This window comes from Lithobates pipiens, unplaced genomic scaffold, assembly GCF_037356315.1.
Source record: "Lithobates pipiens isolate NorthernLeopardFrog02 unplaced genomic scaffold, aLitPip1_a1.2 Scaffold_18, whole genome shotgun sequence".
Taxonomy (NCBI): Eukaryota; Metazoa; Chordata; class Amphibia; order Anura; family Ranidae; genus Lithobates; species Lithobates pipiens.
Genome location: NW_027507758.1, coordinates 339073241 through 339093571, shown reverse-complemented (window position 1 = coordinate 339093571; position 20331 = coordinate 339073241). Strand labels below are relative to the sequence as shown.

Genomic DNA, 20331 nt, shown 5'->3' with positions numbered 1-20331 from the left:
CAGTCACCACATCTAATGCTTGCTAATCTGCAATATATTAAATCTTTTGGTTTTGGGGTTAATATCACTTAAATAGCATTAACTCCTTCAGATTCACGCTATAGCCCAATGACGGCTAGACCGCGGATCTGCTTTGCCAGGAGGGCGTTAATAGATGTCCTCCTCTTTGCAAGCTGACCACACCCCCTGTGAGTCAATGAGTCTTGGATGAAAACAGATCGGAGGATCGGAGATCACGACCCTTACAACATGATTAGCTGTCAGTCAATGACAGCTGATCACGTGATGTAAACAGAAGATTGGTAATCATTTTTTTTTCTTCTCACGCTGACAGCATGAGGAGAAAAAAAGCAGATCACCGGCTTCTGTTGAAGGGACATTGGTCCCAAAGAGGCAGAGGCGAAGCTGCCTCATATGTGCCCAATCAGTGCCCACCAATCAGTGCCTACTAGTACATTAGTGGCACCTATCAATGCCCACCAGTGGTGCCAATCAGTGCCACCTAGCAGTGCTGCTTACCAGTGTCACCTACCAGTGCTGATCAGTGCCCATCACTGCCACCTATCAGTGCCACCTATTAGTGCCCTTTAGTGCCACCTATCAATGCCTATCAGTGCCACCTCTCAGTGCCCACCAGTGCCGCCTCATCAGTGCCGCCTATCAGTGCTCATCTGTGCAGCCTCATCGGCATACATCAATGAAGGAGAAAAATTACCTGTTTGCAAAATTTATTAACACAATATAAAATGGTTTTGTATTTTTTTTTTATATCTTTTTTAATTTTTTTCAACAAAAAAAAAAAAACCCAGAGGTGATGAAATACCACCAAAAGAAAGCTCTATTTGTGGGAAAAAAATTATAAAAATTTAATTTGGGTACAGTGTTTTATGACCGCGCAATTGTCATTCAAATAGTGACAGCACTAAAAGCTGAAAATTGGTCTGGGCAGGAGGGGGGTTTAGGTGCCCAATAAGCAAGCAGGGGCATATCAAGCGGTTGGCAAAACCAGTGCCTGCCAGGTGCGCAGGCCAATAGGCAGTGTTCTTTAATCTTCAGTCACTGTCTTCAGCACAGGCACTGCTGCTTGCTGCTGGGCTATTCGATCCGATTCCTGTCCAAACTGACAGATCGCACTGCGATATGCAAACTGATCTCGGTGTAGTTAACTTTCTATTGACACCCCCACACATTTAACCCTTTGATCGCCCCTGGTGTTAAACCCCTTCCCTGCCAGTGTCAGTATTACAGTAACAGTGCATATTTTTAGCACTGATTACTGCAGTAATGTCACTGGTCCCCCCCAAGTGTCAAAAATGTCAGTTAGGTGTCCGATCTGTCCATCGCAATGTCGCAGTCCCGCTAAAAATTGCAGTAAAAAAAATGACCTAAATCTTTCCCATAGTTTGTAGACTCAATAACTTTTGCGCAAACCTATAAAAATACACTTATTTGGATTTTTTTTACCAAAAATATGGTGAAGAATCTTTAATGGATATCCAGACAATTAAAAATGAAAGTAAATTGATGTAAAAAAACAAACTGATATTCTAACTAGTTGTAAAGGTAATTATTTTTTTTTTTTTTAAATAACAAACATGTTATACTGACCTCCATTGTGCAGCTCGTTTTGCACAGAGTAGCCCTGAATCTGGTCTTCTGGGGTCCCTCGGCGGCTGTCTCGGCTTCTCACCTTCATGCGAGCTCCCTGGCATGGTGTGGAGTGCTTGCGGGCATTGGATGTGATTTGACAGTAGAGCTGCTTTCAATCCATCCACTGTAACCAATCAACGGCCAGGCTGAGGATGTTGGGGGCAAGCACGGGACTTTCGAGGAGTCAGGTAAGTAAAACGGGGGGGCTGGGGGGGCAGGTATTGTCAGATGTTTTGTCAACTTAATGCATAGAATGCATCAAGGTGAAAAAAACTTTTACCTTTACAACCCCTTTAATGAAGATTCTCGCCAAGGGCGCTGGAGACCTTTGGAATGCCTCTGTAAGCAAGTGGTTAAATGCGTTAATTTCTTCTTTTTATTCTCTCCCAGATATCAGAAGATTTGAGACATTACAGCACCATTCATCCAAGCCGTATCACTAATCCACACCAAGTCTTTGAGGTAATTATTAAATCATTTAGGTGTTGCTCAATAGTCTGTGAGGGAGAGAGATCCTAGGTCAAATTAATCACAGAGAATCTAAATTATACTATGAGACTATTTCTCATGTTTTTGTGACGGTTTTAATGAGATATATTGTTTGTAGCCTCATGTGTGGCTTTAATACTCAGGGTTAAATATGAACTGCTTATATAAACATGTATTTAATAAATTAACAAACTAATAATCACACATTGAAACAGTTATTTGTAACTATTGTAGGTCACAGAAACCCATATAGCATAGCAAAAACCCATGATCAGTTGTAGAAGGTTCCCAACTGTGAAGTGGAGCAATATCAGACCTTTCTGTGTAATAAAATCCATACCAGCCTTTGAGAAAGTACATGCTCCTACTTTTTATGGGCACTACAGTTGTTGCTTACTTATGTTTATTTAACGTTTGATCATAGATATATAGTAATAGTGAATGGAACCAATCACGCTGAAAAACAGGATTTAAAACCCTATTCCAGCCTAAATTTTTTTGTTTTTTACTTCGATTTGAATAGAATAGTTTTTTACTGGTGTATGTGTGTTTATTGGGGGTATTTTCCTAAGTTATGGGAAAACTCTCTATAGGGGGCATTGACAAAAACAAAACAAAAATATACTTTTAGTAATGTGGAAAAAAGTTAGCTTTTCTTTGTTCTTTTCAAGTTAAAATCTAGCTAATGGTAAAATTATTGTAAAGGTATTTTTTCCCTCAAATAACAAACATGTTATACTTACCTGCTCCATGTAATGTCTTTTGCACATAACAGCCCAATCCTCTTCTGCTGGGGTCCCCAGCTGGTGCTCCGGGCTCCTCCCATTTTCTGAGTACCCCCATAGCAAGTCACTAGCTATGGGGAAACTTATGTATGTGTAATCCTGAGCTGGCTCTGTGTATCTATTTACACACACAGGGGAAAGTTTGGCCCCACCCCCCGCTCTCTCCTCACAGGCCAATGGATTCTGCTGCTTCCTCCTTGTCCATTGAGGAAAGAGAGAGTGCTGAATTAAGGTCGGGCTTAGGTAAGTATGGGCAGAGGGGGGCTGAACACACAAGTTTTTTTTTTAACCTAATGCAGAGATTGCATTAAAGTAAAAAACCTCCTGCCTTTACAACCATGTAAATTCTTCTCCATATCATTCAAAACTGAGAAAAGCACCACATGTTATGTGCAATTTGTCTGCTTGTGTCCTTGCATTCATTCTAACCTACAGTTAAGCTTTAATGCTTTGTAAGAGATATATATATATATATATATATATATATATATGATTTAAAGATAACCTCTTCAGAACTTTTTCATATCATAGAGATGCAATATTGGTGTACTCACTGACGCCATCCTTGAAATGGAAGATGCATATGATATATGTAAGTACATTTGTTCAAATAATACTGACAGTTGATAAATGTAGTTCTACATTTTTCCTTAGAAATGTACAATTTGCTAATTATTTATTTTAGGACTATAATTAACAATTATACAAATTCATATCTTTGACATTGCTGCTTCATCTGACTTCCTTCTTCCGTTAAGTAAACTTGAGAAAGGGTCCCTTGGGTTCCCTGCATCTGATGAGAGCAACGAAAGCAATGGGGATGATGCATTTACTATAACCATTGCCTAACCTTAAGAAACCTGGTAGTGGTAAAAAAAAGATCTGAGCCTAGTACATGCGATCAGAAAATTCTGAAGAAAAATACCACTTTCAAAGCAATTCTCTGATAATCTGATCATTAGTACACAGCTTTCGAGAGCCGATCATGACAGTGCATGCAAAATTATCTGACAGACAGAAATATTGTTCTCTTACGATACCAGATCCTACGATTTTCATTTAATCAGTGCAGTATTCGTCTGAAAAAAAAAATCGGAAGAACAAGCCCACGCATGCTCATAAACTACATGATACATTACAATACAATACAGCACATCAGGGGCGTTGCTAGGTCTACAAAAGATCTGGGGCTAGAGCCCATAGCAGCGTAGTAAAGAAAGTCATACGCTTGGGTGGGCATACACATGCATATACAGTAATATACATGTGTGTGTGTGTATATATCCCCAGAGAGCCCCCCACTTACATAAGGGTCCCCAGAGAGCCCCCCACTTACATAAGGGTCCCCAAAGAGCCTCCCCTCCCCTTGGGGACCCCTGCAGAGACTCTGGGCCCCAGATTCAGGGCTATAGCCCCAAAAGCCACCCCCTAGCGACGCCACTGCAACACATTACATCACTTCTGAAGTTGTGCTCTGTCATACGAGAATTTTTATAACTTAAGTAACCTCTTAATTGTCGATATGAGACTAACATGCAAAAAAAAAAAGACTATAATTTGTCTGATATTCTCATTGTGTATACGAGGCTTTACAGATTCATGAGAAACAGGATATTTCAGTAATTACATATACACTAAAAATTATCACAAGTAATAAAATAAGCAACACAGATAAAAAAAAAACGTGTATTTCTAAAACTGCTCGCATGCCCAATTGTATTATAAGAATCGTTGTCAGTTTGTATGGTTTCATTTGAATGTTTCTTTATTGCATAAAAATGGAAAATCTCTGCAACACATCTCCAGGTGTAGTAAACACAATACCATTCCCACTAACACTAGCATTTTGAAGTGGTTTGCTTATCTGTAAAAGGCATTCATTTCTTGTTGCAGTGGTTAAAGTAAATTATGATCCAACAGAGGACTTCCTGCCAGCGTGGCATTCTGATTTTGGTGGACCACGTGTCAGATCTTATTTTCCTGAGACATGGATCTGGAAGAATATTAATATGGGGTAATATAATGTGACACTGATCTTGCTATATTACATATTATCAAACTTATATATGTAGTAGCCACCCTGGCAGTATGTTTATGTCAGATTTTTGCATCTCAAAGCGGTACAATTGTTTTGCACAGAAGTTTGGCGTTTTATATTGCAGGCCTGTAATTCTTAGCAATAACACACTTAAATCTGTCCAAATAAGAGTCTAGTAGATATTCCAGGTATGATAAAGTTTTAAACAAAAAATCATAAATTATAATATAATAAATAACTATAAATAATTATAAAAAATAATAATATAATAATAATAAAATACATTTCCCCACAATTCACTCTTGCACAATTCTGCAAGTGTTCTAATTTACTATCACTGTTTTTTAGCTGGTCTAAAACCACTTTTGACATAAAGATACACTTTTTAGTTGCTATGGACAATCTCCAGTTTCTAGGCAGAAAGAACAGTATATGTACTACAGTGCACTGGACAAACCACTAGGGACAAGAGGTAAAATTATTTCATACAGTAATGTAATCTGTAAGATTACAGTGTACTGTATGTATTATGATTTTTCTATTTTTTTAAATTGCCACTGGGCATCTCAACGCTCACAGGGAACGGAGCCTGGCACACAGAGGCATCAGGCTGGAGGACACAGCCCACAGGATCCTGGGGGCAAGGTAAATACACTGCACCAAGATCCTGAGATGCAATCCCGAGTGTTGCTCGGGGGTTACCGCTAAGGATACTGAAATTTAACCCCGAACCACACTCGGGAAAACTGGTTAAAACCGGTTAAACCCACAACCTGCTCACACAATGGCAAGTGTACATATGCAAAATCATTTTTGTCTTTCAGCAATTTCCATGCATATGACAAAAGATTGGTAAATGCTACAGTTGTGCTGGGGGAAAGAGGGAATTTTCAATAGTCTTTATAGAGTTTGATGTTAGCAGCACATGAAAAAGAAACAATATAAGGAATCGGCATACAATGAAAACTGAACATGTCCTACATGTTAGAATGCATTGTTGTTAAAATTGAGCTTCAGTAACGAGAAATCATAGGACACCAAAACAAAAAAAATGAATGGGCCCCTGAACAAAAAAAAACCCCAAAAAATTGTACAAGACTCTAATTGCCATGGCAGGTGATGAAGGATTGAAAAGGATATGATTGTGTACAACACAGAATACAGAATACGACATTGTAAAACAGGGAATGTATAGCATGCCACACATATAAAATATACAACTAATCTTAAAGTGGTTGTAAAGGCAGAAAGTCTTTTTTTTTTATCTTTATGCATTATATGCATTAAGATAAGAAACATGTGTGCAGCAGACCCCCTCAGCCCCCCAAATACTTACCTAAATCCCATCTCTTTCCAGATGTTGCACGAGTGCCTTGGCCATTCAGACTATCTTCTGTTTGGCTGAGACACAGCAGCGGCACCATTGGCTCCTGCTACTGTCAATCCAAGTCAGTTAGCCAATCAGGAGGGAGAAGGGCGGGGCTAAACTGTGGCTCTGTGTCAGAATGGACACACTGAGCTGCAGCTTGGCTCGGGTGCCCTCCATAGCAAGCTGCTTGCTGTGGGGGCACTCGACAGGAAGGAGAAGCCAGGAGCACTGAAAAGGGACCCAAGAAGAGGAGGATTTGGGCTGCTCTGTGCAAAACCATTTCACAGAGCAGGTAAGTATAACATGTTTGTTATTTTCATACAAAAAAACTAGACTTTACAATCACTTTAAATGAGCCATTGTGGAATGAGGTGTTGCGGAATAGCATGGCATATAGAGTGAGATATTGTAGTATATAGAACATACAACATAGCTTATGGAATTGGGAATGTTCAGCTTGGTATATGAAATGAGACATTGCAGAACATATTAATGGTATATAGGTGGATACAGTAGAAATAGGGACAATACAGCATAGCACATTGAATGAGACATTGAGGAAGGGGGAGCATGAAGCATGGCAAATAGAATGAGGTGGTGAAGAATAAGGAATGTACAGAAAGTTATACAGAATGAGGCATTGCAAAATCTGAAAAGTACAGCATACTATATGGAATGATGTGTTGTAGAATAAGGAATGTGCATGAAAAATGGTATGATGCATTGTGGCATAGGGAATGTACAGTATGGCATATGGATTGAGGCATTAAGATTTAGCCCTTGAACACACGGTCGGACATTCTGACAACAAAATCCCTCAGATTTTTTCCGACGGATTTTGTCCAAAACTGGTGTTGCATACACACGGTCGGACAAAGTTGTCGGAAAATCCGCTCGTTTGGAACGTGATGACGTTCATTCGTTGCGATGGGACTACTTTGCGGCTAGTAGCCAATAGCTTTGGTCTCGTAATTTGATCTGAGCATGCGTGGCACTTTTCCCGATCGGAATTCTCTACAAACAATAAGACAAAGTCCGATCGGATCATGTTGTCGGAATATTTTATATCCAGCTCTCAAACTTTGTTGGTCGGACATTCCGATGGAAAAAGTCAGATGCAGCCCACACACGGTCGGATTATTCGACAACACGGTCCGATCAGACAATTTCCATCGGAATGTCCGACCGTGTGTTCAAGGGCATAGAATGGTATTTGGAATGGGGCAGTGAGAAAAAGAGAATGTACAGCATGGCAGAAAAAACTGGCTGTCATAAGGAATATACAGCATGGCATTTGAAATAAGGGGTGCAACATGAGGAATGTATAGGAATGTTATAAAATGATCATGCTTTTTTTCAAAGATAGAACAGTGTAGCATTATTTTTCTTTTTCAGGAGTGACACAGAACTGGAAATAAGTACTGTCCTACCCGATACCATCACTACTTGGATAACAAATGCATTTGTGATTTCTGAGAATTTGGGGTTTGGAATTTTAGAGTCTCCTGTGCAGGTATTCTCCTTCTCCACAGGAAATGGTCATGTCTGTGTGGCAACTACAATATGTCAGGGTGTTTAGCATTTAATTGAGGGCCAGCTCATACCACAATTTCTGCATAATGGTATTGGATTGCCCTCCTCAACACCTGCTTTAACCCCTTAAACCCTGTGCAAGCAACCCTATTCACTTGAATGGGTCATGATCGGCGAGCGTAAAGGGGGTATCATTTTTGCCACAGTTGCGAGGCAAAATATCACAGCCATGGCATATGTACACCCCCAGCCACTGCCTCTGCAGCTAAAGGGGGTAGTGATTGAAGGGTGGTAAAACTTCAGCTCAACCACAAAGTGTAAATAAGTCCTAATAGTACAGCCAGGCACAGTTCACCAGTCACCACCGCACCAACCACAGTGTTACCAGAACAGTGTAGCTAGAAAGAGTGTTCCTGATTGGCCTGTTTATTCACCACATTTCTTGTTGATAGCCCCAACCACCCCCCATGGGCAACTACACTCCTGGAACAACAAGTACGCTTTTGCTTGTCCTTTCTTTTGACTCTTGTCTTTCCTGTTCATTGAAAATGGCATTCCTGGGGGCAGGCACATACCAGTAGGCTAGGCTTGGTTGGCTTTTGGAAACAGTGATGCTACACTAAGGTATATTCCCAGGGCACTCATATAGTACATTGGTTTTGATACAATTGGTTTATTTGTGTGGTACACAAGATAAAATGTCTATAATTCTCAACACAATAAAAAAGTCTCAAACATGTGGTATCACCATACTCAGAAAAAGTAGCAGAATGTGTTTGAGTTTGTAATTCTATGTCCAAGCTGTATTTGAGGAATATGCCAACATTGTGTAAACATTTTTTTTTCACTTTCATTCTGCATCCAAAAACTTGTGGCAAAAAAAATGAAATCTTCAAAAGACTCCCCATGGCTCTTAGAAAATACTTTGGGGTGTTTTCTTTCTAAAATGTGGTAATTTTATGGGCATTTTATGGTTTCTACCATATGATGATGGTACCATATGGTTCTAACATCACAGGTCCGATCAGATCATGTTGTCAGAAAATTTTATAGCCAAGCTCTCAAACTTTGTCGGTCGGATATTCCGACGGAAACAGTCCAATGGAGCCCACACACGGTCGGATTATCCGACAACAAGGTCTGATCGGACATTTTCCATCGGAATGTCCAACTGTGTGTACAAGGGCTGTGTTTCAAAAGATAGTAGGGTATTCTCCTCAATTATATGAAAAAGGTGTGTAATGCCAGAAAGGGCCCACCACGTCGAGTCCGGGTGGCCAAAGAGCTCAGGAATATTTGGATTCCACCACAGGGGAGCATGTGGCGAGATATCTGGTGAGGACAGTGTCAGCGTTTTACCCCCTCCCTCCAAGCCATAAAGCAAATATCAACAGGGGAGAATCTGGAGCCTCCAGACCTCCTTGATCTATGCAATTCATCCCTCAATGAAGTAGGAGGTTCAAATAAGGTCAAAAGGAAGGCAGTGGTGGGAATTTGGGGGTCAGAGTGCAGCCAGTCATGGATATAGGTGAGCTGGGAGATGAGGAAATAATATCTTAAGTTTGGGCAAGCTAGGACGCCCACTGCCTTTGCTGCTTGCAGGTAGAGTAGGACCTGGCTATAAGAGGTTGGCAACCATATTTGTGAAAAAAAAACGGGGAAGCCCTAAAACAATAAAGGAATTTTGGTTAAAAAACCATTTAAAATATATTTATGCGACCAATTAGATTAACGGGCAATGACAACTAGGTACGGAATGTATCCGTCATCTGATTAGCTATAGGGGCGACATTGAGTTCTTCATATCTAGAGAGGTCAGTATGTATTTGAATACCGAAGTACTTAAAGGAGGATGTTAGTTGGATATTTGACCTCTGTAAATATTCATAAGGAGAGGGGGGACCAATAGCAAAGGCCTGGGATTTGTCCCAGCCCACCGAAGCCCCGAGACCACACCAAACTCCTCCACAACCTGTAATAATTTAGTAAAAGAGCTCTCCTTACCATCCAAGTATACCAGGCATCATCCGCGTAGTGAGATCTTCTATTTCAGTGGGCCAGATCGGATGCCCCGATCTCAGACGTCTGCCGCACCGCCAGAGTCAGTTGCTCAATGTCCACTGCGAACAGAAGTGGAGAGAGAGGGCACCCCTGCCGAGTACCCCTCTTAAAAGAAAAGGGTGCAGAGATATCATTATTTGTGAGGACTCTGGCCCTCGGGTCTGCGTATAGTAATCAAACCCATTGAATAAAGTATGGGCCGATACCCATCCGTGCTATAGCTTCCCATAGGAAAGGCCAGCTCACAGTGTCAAAGGCTTTTAATATGTCCAGGAACAGAACTAAACCACTATGTTTTGCACGTGCTGCATCATGGACATGCTAGTATAATCTACGAATTTTATCAAATGTAGGTGCATTTGAAAACCGCTGTGCAAATACTGCGTGACATAAAAAATTGCAGCATCCATCGTGTAAACAAAAAGTGTCAGAAAAGGCTTGGTCTTTAAGTGGTTAGAGGAGTGAGTGTGGCATAAGCTCCTAATGTTGGGCATAAAATGCCAGGACAGTTAAAACACCCCCAAAATTAACCCTTTTTGGAAAGTAGACACCCATAGGTAGTTGCTGAGAGGCATGGAAGATTTTATTTTTTGCCACCAGTTTTTGGAAAATGAAGAAAGAAAACAAAAACATATTTTTTTTCCTTTTCAAAACCTTGTCACAAAAAAATGCAAATTCATTGGGTAGTCTACTTTATAAAAAGAGAATTTTTTTTTGGGGGGGGGGAAGTATTTGTACGCCCATTGAAAGCCTGAAGGTGGTCATTGAATTTTGGGGGCCTGTACATGGCTAGGTCTCTCACATGTGGTATCCCCATACTTGGGAGAAGTAGCAGGATGTGTTCTGGGGTGTTAGTCCACATATACCCATGGCACGTGTGAGAAATATATTATTTAGGTGACAACTTTCTGTAAAAAAATTTTTTTTAATTTTCCAAAAACTTGTGGCAAAAAATAAAAAACCCAGGGGTGATCAAATACCACCAAAAGAATGCTTGTGTAAAAAAAGATATACATTTTGTTTGGGTACAGCTTTGCATGACCACGCAATTACCAGTTGAAGTAGTGCTGTGCCAAATAGCAAAATTGCCCTGGTCAGAAAGGAGCTCAAGTGTTTATAAAAAGAGTCCAAATAAAGTGCACAGTATACTCTCACTGACAGTTAGGGTGTGAAGTAGGTGAGCTCCCTCATAAGGGTAGCTTAAAGTGGGAAGCACAAGATTGCAAGGTATGTGGAGGCAAAAGTTCTGGCTCTCCTTCTGAACCTCCAGAATTAAACAATACCTGTTTTCTGCTGTTCTGGAAACTCAAGAGACTCACATGAGCACCTGGCAGATCTTGGTACCTGAGTGGGTGACAGGGCTGACAAATTATCAATCGCTCACTGATGATTGTCACTATGGTGAAAGGAGGTTACTGTGGGGCAAATCGTATGGCAGTTCAGGTCTGTGTATCAACAGGCCAAACATATATACAAATGCATGTTGATGGCTGTCAAGGTTGGTGTGTGGGAGGCACAAATATCTTAGATATGCACACCCATGTAAAATTCTTGAATCAGGAAGGCTGGCAAACTCAGATGCCCTTAAATAAACAATACTTTATTTGTTACATGGGTACACAGGTATAGGCTATATGTTGACACGTTTCGGCTATGGAGCATTTAATACCCGTGTAATGGTGCCCTTAAAGTTCTGACATCATATGCTGCATTATATTAAAGACTGTAGCGCCTTGTAACACACAAGATGAAGCACAGATTCTAGCAGCAACAAGAATTGCTATATACACATATTAGATATCGCTGCTCATGCCAGGTTAATAGCAATAATTACAGAGCCATCATTTTCTGTTAAAATGTAATTGAAAAGCTGTAAAGGCTTTGAAAGTGTTACCTATATATCATTTTGGGGACTGTAGATTGTTGCCACATCAGTCACATGAAATGTTAAGGCTTGGTATCTGTCTACTTGATGCAACCTTGTTTTTTTAATATTTTACCAAAAATGTGGTAATATATTGTATTTTTGTGCACTAAATCATTTTTACTGTATTTTTTTTACAAAAAATATGGTTTTAATACACAGCTGAGCTATTTTTATGTGACATTGTGAAAATGCAACTACTGCTATTTTATTCTCAAGTTTCACTGCTTTCAAATAATGTATAATGGTTTGGAGGTTTTAAATACCGTAATCTTTAGACCTAAAATGTGCATTTTAATGGATGCAAAAATGAACCTGTCTGTGGAATCCCTAAGGCTCGGTTCACACAGGGGGCGACACGACTTGCCGCGCCGCGACCTGCCGCGACCTCAGCGGCGACTTGCAAACGACTTCTGTATAGAAGTCAATGCAAGTCGCCCGAGGTCGCCCAAAAGTAGTACAGGAACCTTTTTTCTAAGTCGGAGCGACTCCAGTCGCTCCTCTTAGAACGGTTCCGTAGTACAGAACGGGGGCGACTTGTCCGGTCGCGGCGCGGCAAGTCGTGTCGCCCCCTGTGTGAACCGAGCCTAAATCTGTACACAAAGTTTTAAATGCAGCACAATATATATTATTTGTTTACAAACAGCGGCCATGGATCTGTCATTTAGTATCAATAACACTACTGTCGCTAAATGACATTCTCACCAGCTTCCATTTGTAAGCAAGCTGTCGGGGATGTTGGGTAACATCATTGATCAAATATGGTTGTGAACATAGTCAATTACGTCACGTTATGTTACGTAGAATCCCCACCAGCTAGTTTACATACAGAAGCTGGTGGAGATCTGTCTTTTGCAACAGGGATACCAGGGGTATGAGGGAATGAGAGACATCACACACTATTAGCTCAACAGGTGAAGAGAAATGCAAACAGTCACAAGCTCCTCCTGAGCCCAGCCCCTGATACATTTTGCCCCTCCGATCAGGGCTTAATCATATGATTAAGCCCTGTTGGGTGGGGCAAAATGCTTGAGAGCCTGGGCTCAGGAGGAGCCTTTGGCTGAGGACATTTACATTTCTCTTCACCTGTAGAGCTAGTGGTTTTTGGCATCTCTCATTCCCACCTTCTCCACTGATTTCTGGATTAAGCATAAGACAGCCTGCACCCTTATATTGCTGTAAGACATCGGATCTACCAGAGCACCTTAGCGCTGTAAGTGGTAACAGGGGGCCACATGGCTACTCAGAGGGTCAATATAATTGGGTAACAATCATCTCGATTGATGGCTAGGTCCCCCCCCAAAAATGTATAAAGGATCCCTATTTAGGTCCCCTCAAGCCTTACCAGGCCACATGGCTTAAACACTGGAAGGGTACCGTGCAAGGGAGGGGCAGTGAAGCTTCCTTTTTCCCCTCTTGGAAAGTACCTTTCCTCATGGTGAAAGGACATGGTCCTCATGCCCATATCCTTTCCCCTAAAAGGACTTATGGAAATCTGAAAGCCCCTTTTAGAAGAAAGGGCATGCCAGATACCCCCTCCCCACTCCACACAAATGAGCATAGGGAACATAGTACACCTTGTTAATCATTCACAAAAAAATAAGTAAATAAAAATAATCATACTGTGATTTTTTTTTTTCAATGAAATTACAGTGAGGTAAATCCAACATTGATCTTATCTTTCAGTGATATATTTCCAAATCAATCATAATGAGTGATGTGTGGCGATGTTGACTCTGGCACTAATTCCGTCACAAATGATAGATCTTTACCAGCTTCTCTATGTAAACAATTTGGCTTCTAGGTAATATCATTGGCCAAATATGGTCATGGCTGAGTTTCAAACTTATGTTTGGCAACTTGAAGCTTATCCCTATTTGTGAATGACAGCAGAATATCACGTTTGTAAAAGTTATTCTGCAAGCCTCATCATCCCTCTAAATACAGACATTTAACAGCACTGTCTTATGCACTGTGAACTTAAGATGGACCCCACTTGAGAGTTTACAATATTAACAAGCACAGTATTGGAAAGACCAGGGCTCTGTGCCCAAAAATAAACAACTTCTAACTTTGGGAGCAGAATTAAATATTGCAATCAGCAAGCTGGATAGCGAAAAACCCCTAGTCAGTTTTTCTGTGCACCAATTCATCCATATGTAAAGATGATCATAATCCTACATCTATTTTCATGTACAGATCATTAGTGCATGCTCATTGTCTACACCTGGAACCCTGGTAAAGAGAAGCTAGAATAAACATGGGGGAGCATAATAGCAACTTATGTATTTGTTAGATTGGAATGGCTGTCTTAATACTTTGAGATTTAGCACACATTTCCTTTTGGCCCTCTGTGTATTGCAGTTTAGTGTGCTAGAATGGCCCTTCAACTATGGAGCAAGTTATTGCTGTCATTGCAGCTTTCAATTCACTATAAGCACCTGCAGATGAAAGCTTGTATTTTGAACCATTCATGGTGAAATGTTGAATTGTGGCTCCTTCATTGTGCTGATTTACTAAAGGAGTAGATCCTGTTCACGTTACAAAGTGAATTTTTACTTTGTAAGATAATTTTCACTTTAGTAAATGTGATAAAAATTCACTTTGCAACAAACACACAATCATAAAAAAAAAGGAATAACAGAAATTTTGCTTGCACATGATCGGATAATAGACGTCAGTATTACCTCATTTACAAAGTATGAAAATTCCTTGGCACAGTGAGAATTCACTTAGCAAAGTGACTAGGCTTACCCCAGTTACTCAACCTTAATTAGCTTTAACGTGTCATTATGTTTTAACTTTTGGGCCAGAATTGAATTGTTTAAAGAGTATCAAACCCTAACATTAGCCCCTATTTTTCTGACTTTCACATCCACTGCTCAATGCCAGTCTGGCAATCATGCATTGTTGTCTTTGGGAGAATACCACATGTAGTGCTATGGGCCGCTGATATTGACAGTTTTTTTCCCCAAACAGTACAAAAGCCACAGGTCCCCCAAGCAACAGTTCATTCAATCCTGTTCCAATAAACAGTCTAAGAGTTGGCTTTTTGTAATGTATTATGATTATTATTATTATTATAACACATTTTTATATTATTATTTATATTTAATTGCTTGTAGAACTTGTAACAGGAGAGGGGTTGGGGTATGGGATACTCCAGAATGCTCAGTAACATTGATCAGAGGACACTCTTCTCTTTGTGGATATGGGGACACTCTAATGCCGCGTACACATGATCGAATTGTCCGGCGGACTTGGTCCGCCGGACCACAGTACACCGGACAATTCGATCATGTGTGAGCTCCAGCGGACTTTTTCATCGTAAAAGTCCGGCGAACTCAGAAAGTAGTTTTGACTCAAAACTTGACAATCCGTTCGTCAGTGTGCTAGTCCGGCGGACTAAGAATGACGCATGCTCTGAAGCAAGTACGAGAAGGAAGCTATTGGCTACTGCCTATTGAACTTCCTTTTTCTAGTCCTGTCGTACGTGCTGTATGTCATCGCATTAGAAATCGCCGGACTTTTGGAGTGTCCGTGTGTGGCCAAGTCTGTTCATTATAAAGTCCGTCAGATTGTTTGCCGGATTATTTGCCGGACCAAGTCCGCCAGACAATTCGATCGTGTGTACGCGGCATAAGGCTCACAGCTGAAGACCATGAGGCAAGTCTCTTAGGCATTTGCCGGACCAAGTCCGCCAGACAATTCGATCGTGTGTACGCGGCATAAGGCTCACAGCTGAAGACCATGAGGCAAGTAAGGAGCTGCACAGTCAAAAGTAGGTGAGTTAGGGTCTTTACTCCAGAAATGGTCCACTGATTAAGACGCTCCCTGTCCAGACCCAATACCCTTGTAGAGAATCCTGGATTCAGCTTGAGATTATTCCCATGTCTCTAGCCCTGCCACAGCTGGGACACTGTAGAACACCAACTCAGTTCATAGGATGTCTTAGGGGTAAGCAGTTCCCTGACGCTCTTTGAACCTTCCCTGATAGGGGAAAAAAGCAGTCTCCCCAGAGCTCCAGACTCTTTACCACCTCCCAGAACACCTTCTGAGAACACCTCCCCAGGAATTGGCCAAGGCATGATAACTATTTAGATCAGTTATTTGAATTTTTCACCCTAAACTCTGGAAACTTCTTCCAGAAACAGGGGGGAACAATCACACTCCCAGCCTGTGAAACCATGAGCAGACCAAAGCAAGTAATTTCTACTCCCTTGATTACAGAAGGAGCCAAAAACAAGATTTACCTAGCATTCTACTCTGGGAGGGTGCTACACACATGACAGTTTTTTATTCTATATTGTAGTAGGACAGAATGGTGGATTAAATTAGTTCAGCCCTTCTGAATTTTCTACTATGTTTCTTTCTTCATACAAACATGTATTCAACAAAAATAGTTGCAAAATTGTCCACACTGTGTGACAGTCTGCTCCTCTGTATAACCATCTTTAATCCAGTATGATGAAGGTCTCAATGTCAAGCAATCTCCAGAAGGGGTCAAGTTTATTTCTCTAGAAAACTCCTTTAAATTCTATTTATTTTAAAGCTCATTTGTACATGTTCTAGTTAAGCACTGTTTTCAGACAGTGTAAACATGTTAAAGTGCGTTTAACAGTTCAGGATTTATTACCGGTTTTCATAGATGACCTAACAACAAAAATGTTTTAGATGGGTCCAGCATTTGTCTGTGTTTTGTACATTGCTTTCATGTGTCAATTCCAGAATTCACTGTTTCCACATCAGACATCGCGAAGCAAGATCTACAAATTAAACTAGGTTAAGGGAGAAGCCAATTAAGCCAGTTTTAAACATATCAGTAAAACTGTTTTTGACATTTCTTTATTAACTCATGTGCACAACTGCACACTTTTACTTACACTTGAATTGTTGTATTTTCAGCTGGAATCCTTTCAGCCATTTTTTGTTTCCCTGAATCTTCCCAGTTATGTCACCAGAGGAGAACAATTTGTTTTGGAAGTTGTTGTCTTCAACTATTTGGAAGAAGATACCGAGGTAAACAGTAGAAATGGTTTAGTTCCATGTGCAGACATGCAGTTGAAAACAATAACCAGTTGTGTTCAGGCCAGTTTGTTTTTTAAAAATTTTATTTATACATGTAAACATATTGTAACAGGGGGCATATCATTACCTCAGTTATTTAGTGCTGCAACCCCGGTTTTTCTTAGTAACCACATTGTGACAACATATCATACAATACATTAGTAACCTGTCCTTTGGTTCTGAAGAATAGGTTTCTTATAGTATGAATTGCAGTGAAGTTGAGTGATCTTTATTTGCTTTAATGGAAAGTGAGTTGAAGTGAATCTGTGTTCAAACATCCAACATTTTCATTGAACAAGGGAATTTGAAGAAAAAAAAAAAAATACTTTTTTTTTTTTGCTTGATTGGATGTCTGAAATTAACACATACACTTTAGTTTACTTTCTGCTATAAAGCAAAAAAAGCTCACTGTACTTCACTGTAGTGCCTATTCACACTTTAGAAGTTCAGGTCCCAAAGCTCTTTTATATCGTGAGAGAAATAAAACTAAATTCTCATAGGCACCTCACACTATAACTACAAATATTTGGGAAACATATCTAAACCCAAAAGCCAAATATGGAAATATTACAGTTTACCAGTCCCTTGGTGAGGAGGCAGCATTTGTTTGTTTTTTTTTCCTTGGCTTTTTTCTTTATTTTTACCTGGGGATCCTGCCAGAAACACATTTATTTTACTAGAGTGACAACACTTACTGTACTGTATCCATGGAGGAGTTGTATTGTCACCCTGGGTTTCTATCCTGATGTAGACTACAAATGTCCCCCCCCCCCCCGCCTCATCTCCATTACATAAGAAAGAGGAGGTTTGTAGATCATAAAACATATTTCGGAAGCAGAAAACAGACAAACATTTTTTGGAGAAGCCAATGTTTTTCTTGATATCTACAACTTCCAGTCCTGGTGATGGCTGCATCTCCAGTTTGTTGTACAGATATTACCAGAATAGGTAGTGAGAGAACAGAGCTAAAAACCCAACAGTAATTTTAGCTCTTCTCACTCTATTCAAAACTAAAAACAAATGAACTAAAATTAGGTTTTAAAGAAGATGGTGTTTGAGGTAGATCCAGGGCTGTCTTTAACACAGAGCAAAAGGGGCAGCTGCTCAGGACCCAGTCATTGTTAAGGGGCCCAAAGCAGCTGCCCCTTGTCATGGGGATCCCTGGACCAGTAGCGGCTGGAGCAGGGTGAAGCAAGAGCCCAGGAGGGAGAAGAGCTCCCTGACCACCATAGAGGTGAGGAGCAGCAAACCTGATGTGGGCGGTATCCCCCAGCACTGCCAATGATCACACCTCCCCCCCTGCACTTTCATTTAATACCATTCCACCCCCCTCCCACCACCACATCTGCCACTGATCTCACTGCTCCGAGCCCCAGTAATCAATGGGTGAGCTGTGATGATGTGCAGTAACATCTAGCAACTAATCAGTGAGTGGTAATGTTATTCTGTAACCTATAGCAATCTATCACAATTGCTGCCTTATCTGCTAAACTAAACTGAGTTTAGCTGCTATTTAATGTAAGTCTCAAAGCAGGTGAAGAGCGAAATTTCATGCGGGGATGCCCAAAGAAAATTGTCGCCCAGGGTCCAATCAATATTAAAGATGGCCCTGGGTAGATCTTGTGTGCATGCACACACATTCAATTCCAATAGTGAAGACAAAACTCGTCCTTACCACACACTAGTGAAATTATTTTTTTACCATGTAACTTGCAACGTCCTGCAAATAAGCCCAAAGAATTAACTTTGAATTAAAACCTTTGTCTGAGTGTCCTTTCTTGAACCATAGACATAAATAATTGTAGTGATAATCGCCTAGTACCAAATTACTATTCAATGTTTCTGAAAAATTAAGAGTTGCTTCCTTCGGGCTAGCTCTTCTTCATGGTTATGGGAGCGACTCAATGATTGGTCATAGGGATTTTCCAGCATGCTGTGCTTAGTGTGAGTCACATTATATCCCTGTAGCCAAAGTTGTAACAAATGTATATGCTTACCCCCATGTGTGCTGCTGACTGGTTCAATTAATTTTTATGCTTGCCAAAATAAACTAAATAAAACCTTTGTTGAAATAGTAAATCATTTTTTTAGAAGATACTGAGAATAAATATACACATTTCAAAGAATTATTGGGAAAAACAGATGTGCTAGTCGATACAGAGTATTATAAACATACACTATATTACCAAAAGTATTGGGAAACCTGCCTTTACACGCACATGAACTTAATTGGCATCCCAGTCTTAGTCCTTGGGGTTTATTATTGTGTTGGTCCATCATTTGCAGCGATAACAGCTTCAACTCTTCTGGAAAGACTGTCCACAAGGTTTCGGAGTGTGTCTATGGGAATATTTGACCATTGTTCCAGGAACACATTTGTGAGGCCAGGCGCTGATGGGGACGAGAAGGCCTGGCTCACAGTCTCCGCTCTAATTCATCCCAAAGGTTCTATCGGGTTGAGGTCAGGACGCAGGCCATTACATGTTGGCAAAGGAGTTCTCCCAAACAATTGTCTACAACTCCTCCTGAACCTTCTAAAGATTCTATTAGTGTTTCTTTGTAGTGGTATTATTATTATTAATACAATTACAACATGAACTTATCAATATGACAACCAATAAGTACATATAGCTAAATGCAGATCAGACCAAGTTGTTATTTTATATAGATGTATACTGTTAAGACCAGACATTGCAATAAGAAATAAACAAAACAAACATCATATGCTGTTGCTTAAAACACCCCAATGTATTACACATACCACTGGCCAGTTTTCATCAAACTCAATTTGCCTTTAACCATAATTTCCTTTCATAGGTTTCTGTGACCCTTGAACAAAGTGATGCATATGAAATCCACATAGAATTTATAAATGCAACTGGAAGCCAACAAACCGTATCTGTCCCAAGTCGAGAAGGAAAAATGATTTTCTTTCCAATTAGACCGATTCAGCTGGGCGAGATTCCAATTATGGTGAAAGCCATATCCTCCCTTGCTTCAGATGCAGTGATTCAAAGGCTCCTCGTCAAGGTAATTTTTTTTTTAAAATAACATTTGGATCGATGTCCTAGTAGAATAAAAAGGGTAAAAGTCACATCCTTGCTTGCCTTGAATGCAATGATTCAAAGGCTCCTTGTCACGGTCATTTTTAAATAACATCTAGATTGATTTCAGACTACCAAAAAAAACGAAATTATGTCAGACTGAAAAAACGTTTTTGACCAAGTATATGGTATATACAGCTGTGACAATGAGGTAAGCAAGTAACAACAACCCAAAACTTACAAGAGAAAAAAAAAAACTTTTAATAATGCTCCAAAACTTGGAACTGAGACCCAGACCAAATGATTGTGATACTGTTGGACATTGTTCCAGTTTAAATTAGACAGAGGAAATTGTAAATTGTTGATACTTA

At 40.3% G+C, this 20331-nt stretch overlaps 1 protein-coding gene across 2 annotated transcripts in view; it reads left to right on the top strand.

Annotated features, from left to right (window-relative positions):
* The window catches only part of LOC143988096 (CD109 antigen-like), a 249191-nt gene that overhangs the window by 141853 nt on the left and 87007 nt on the right, over positions 1-20331 (top strand). For both annotated transcript variants that reach the window (XM_077487378.1, XM_077487379.1), the window contains 6 exons: positions 2041-2112; positions 3456-3516; positions 4818-4938; positions 7727-7844; positions 16755-16868; positions 19734-19946. In XM_077487378.1, coding sequence (XP_077343504.1) covers positions 2041-2112; positions 3456-3516; positions 4818-4938; positions 7727-7844; positions 16755-16868; positions 19734-19946 — 699 coding nt within the window. The remainder of the gene's footprint in view (positions 1-2040; positions 2113-3455; positions 3517-4817; positions 4939-7726; positions 7845-16754; positions 16869-19733; positions 19947-20331) is intronic.